Source organism: Ziziphus jujuba, chromosome 10 (assembly GCF_031755915.1).
Source record: "Ziziphus jujuba cultivar Dongzao chromosome 10, ASM3175591v1".
NCBI classification, from domain to species: Eukaryota; Viridiplantae; Streptophyta; class Magnoliopsida; order Rosales; family Rhamnaceae; genus Ziziphus; species Ziziphus jujuba.
This window is the reverse complement of record NC_083388.1, coordinates 10,212,660-10,216,308: the sequence shown is the minus strand read 5'-3', so window position 1 is coordinate 10,216,308 and position 3,649 is coordinate 10,212,660. Positions and strand designations below refer to the sequence as shown.

Here is a 3,649-nt window from a genome sequence, read left to right as displayed (position 1 = left end):
TGAACATTATTATGTTATAACTAAACATTGGTCTTTACTCCGCATCTCTTTTCCTCAAACACGTCTTGCTTAGATACATATTATTAGTCATCTTTCAAAAACTAAACCTTTTGAACTTTTAGGTAGAACAATTTAATGGAAAACAATAGAGGACAATTAAAATGAATAAATTGGTGCAATTTCTTTTGTCCTTACCATTTAAATATTGTTTAAAAGGACTGAAATTTAAAGTATATATTTTAATGATTTAAGTTGAATGATATATTAAAATTCTAAAAGGATAAAATAAATTTTATTTAAACTCATTTAAATTTATAAAACAATTTTACATCTCAATTCTTAAATTTCAATTCTTAAAACAATTTAAGAAAAGCCATCATAACATCCTCTGTGTGTGTGTGTGTGTAACATCCTCTGTGTGTGTGTGTGTGTGTGTGTGTGTGTGTGTGTGTGTAATTTCCTCCTTTCCTAAGAATTGGATTGTCTTGTTGGTGGTGGATGGTAGATATTATTGGGCCTGAGAAAGCCAGCATATTTTGAGCATTCTTCCAAGATTCACACGTCTAGATCAAGTAGTCGATCGAATAAAATTGCTTTTTTTCTTTTTTTTTCTTTTTTTGTGCCTAGTAAATGTATAATATATATTTTAATTAATAGGAATCTGTGAATTATACATATTGTTTGGAGGCCAGCCACTAATCGAATACTTTACAAAGGGGTGACTAAAAAGACGGTATTGGGACCACTGTTTTCGAACCGCAATATAAGTTCTTTCCAATTTTGCACAGTATAGTTGTACTTTATTAACTTACTTTTAAACAAATATATTATATGTGTGTGTGTGTGTATATATATATATATTCTTGTCCCAGTTAATTCATCCCCAGATTTGAACTGATTTTTAACTTTCTCAATTACTAAATAAACAATTGTTCATAACAAAATTTAAAGCAAATTAGATACACATTTAGCTCCACTTATACCCAATCGCCAGAATCTGCCATTTTATTTCCTTTTTGAACCAAGCTTTTGACTGTTTGCACTTTGCACAGTTAAGGGAAGAAGCAAAATAGTATCTAGGCAGACTAGAGCAAGAATCTTTTCTTTCTCCTCAAGATTCCTACTCTCATTATTCAAAACTTTTTTTTGTATTGTTTGTACTAATAATAATAATAAAACCTACTATATATATAAATATCTATTAAAAAATTTTCAAATACAATATTTTGATTTTAAAATTTAAATATTAGCATCGGCCAACATATTATTGAAAAATTGAAAAATGCTTTAGACAATATGTTGCCTCGGGAAAGAATTATATATCTTTAAATTGGGACTTTTTTCTTTTGCAGAATATTGGATACTATCACTCTTATCGTGGAAATATAGATTATAGATTATTTGGAAAATTGATTGATAAATATAAGTATAACCATCGGTGTACAGATTTGTATGGATTAAAAAATAAAAAACAAAGTTTAATGAAAATAATCTTTTAATAATTATTGGAACTTAACATCCATAGTAAAATTTTATTATTGTTATTTTTTTTGCCGCAATAAATGCCAAAATTTTTACCATAGATATATTTTTTTGGTAGATTTTGATTTTAAATATTTAGTATATAAATCAAAATTTTCCACTTTTAGGTACTTCTAGTTTTGGGTAGTGTTTATATAGATTCTGATAGACTATAGAAAGAAAAAAGAAAACAATTGGAATGTCAAACTGCAACAGCTTTTGATTCAATAGTAATAGTTAAAATGCATATTTTACAATGCATCCATGAATACATATAATTCATGGGATTTTGATGATCAAGTTCTCTGTTTCCTCTCTGAAATGAAAAGGTAAAGAAAACACACAAAAGCATGAAGAACACCAACTACTATTATGCATAAGGTGATTTTTGCTGGAGATAGATGCAGAGCTTTCTATAAGAAAGCTTAGAGAAAACCCATGCTATACAGGTTAGAGAATTTTTTTTTTCTTTTTTTCTTTTTTTTCTTTTTTTTTGACAAAGTATTATACATATGAACAAATCTTAATGAATAGAATTCTAATCAGCCAGTTAGATATGTGTTTGGGAAAAGCATCATCTTACTCTCTTCATCATCATCCATTTTCCAAAGAGAATCAGAGCAATATTCCTCCCATGACGAAGAAGACTCCATTATAGGACATGCAGAGAAATTACAACCTTGTTCACCATAACCATCGAAGAGAACTACTGGATCAATAATATTGTTAACTTCAGGGAGTGAGATTTCCTTCCATATATCATCCATGGAGTAACACCCTTTGTCATCTTCTTTCTTGTCTTCATTAATCTTTCCTTTTGAAGTTGAAATCTCTTTCCCTCCTGTGTCGTAAAAGCTTTGCACACCAGTTGTTTGAGGTAAAGCCACAGAGTCATCCACCACAGTGGTAATGTTTGATGAATTGGAGGAACAACTTTTAGATGAAGAAGATGATGGAGAAGCATCTCTCTTTTTCTCCTGAGCTTTCTTCCTCATGTGGGTCCTCCAGTAGTTCTTGATCTCATTATCAGTACGCCCTGGTAATTTCCTAGCAATTCTTGACCATCTGTGATTTTACCATGCACATACCCACCAAAAAAAAAAAAGTGAATACAAACTCCATAATAGTTAAACACATCAAATAGAAAGAAAAAACTAAAACAAAAACAAAAGAAAAAAAAAATCGAAACAAAAAATCCAAAAGAACCTATTTCCCCATTTTCCATGAAGCTCAAGGACAAGGCGTTCTTCTTGGGGGGTCATTTTGCCTCGTTTGAGACCAGGGTGGAGGTAATTGACCCAACGCAACCTGCAACTTTTTCCTGTTCTGTTCAAACCTACAACAAATACCCATAAATGGTTGGTGGTTAAGGGGAAAGCTCCTTGCAAAACTTTGCCATCTCCGAATAACCTACCTATTATTTGTCTCCCGCCACCTTCAAACCTGAAACTTTGGCTATGAAATCCCAACGACGATCTCCAAACAGTCCGACAAAGCAAACCAGTTGGAAATCTTCCTGCTCCGTCCATGGACCTTTGCGGATTTCATCTTGCACAGTTTTCATTCTTTCTTTCTTTTTCTTCCTTGTCACTCTTTTTTTCTTTTGAAGTAGAAAAATGGGTATTCTTTGTTGTTGATCTTCTTCTCCACTACCAACTAATTACCTTTTTTTTTTCCCTCTCTCTCTCTCTCTCTCTCTCTCTCTCGGTTCATGGAGAGGTATAGTTGTACCCTACTAGTATTTATACCGACCAAATTTCGATCAATCTTCAAGGGACTGTTGTGTGTCAGTGTGTGGATGATGACTATGTGTGATTATAATATAATGATTTGTACAATCTCAACCGTACATGTGGGTGTGGTGTGCGCGTGCTTATTTTTCTGATAGGCACTTTAAGGGATCTGATGTCATCACCCCACTATAAATGTGTAAATAATGAAAGATTGGAGATTGATATGTTCGTGTGATTTTCATGATCAGCCCTCCCTGTGAAAAATTGAATATTAAATTATCTTCAAAATAAAAAATTTAATATTAAATCATATCACTTGGCACTATAAATCAAATCTATTTTAACTCTCTTTGTTCCATTCTTTTAAACGGATTTTATTATTTACCCAAAAATAA

At 31.7% G+C, this 3,649-nt stretch overlaps 1 protein-coding gene across 2 annotated transcripts; it reads right to left on the bottom strand.

The window, feature by feature from the left end:
• Nucleotides 1–1,715: 1,715 nt before the first annotated feature.
• Nucleotides 1,716–3,246, bottom strand: LOC125420783 (transcription factor MYB59). Of its 2 annotated transcripts, XM_048467880.2 has the most exons (3): nt 2,936–3,246; nt 2,728–2,857; nt 1,716–2,586 (listed from the first exon to the last, which is right to left on the bottom strand). In XM_048467880.2, exons 1-3 carry the CDS (start codon nt 3,048–3,050, stop codon nt 2,064–2,066), a joined length of 768 nt encoding a protein of 255 aa, XP_048323837.1. In that variant the 5' UTR covers nt 3,051–3,246; the 3' UTR covers nt 1,716–2,063. The 2 variants fall into 2 exon arrangements, with proteins under 2 accessions (XP_048323837.1, XP_048323836.1); XM_048467879.2 differs by having other exon boundaries at nt 2,728–3,246.
• Nucleotides 3,247–3,649: the final 403 nt, after the last annotated feature.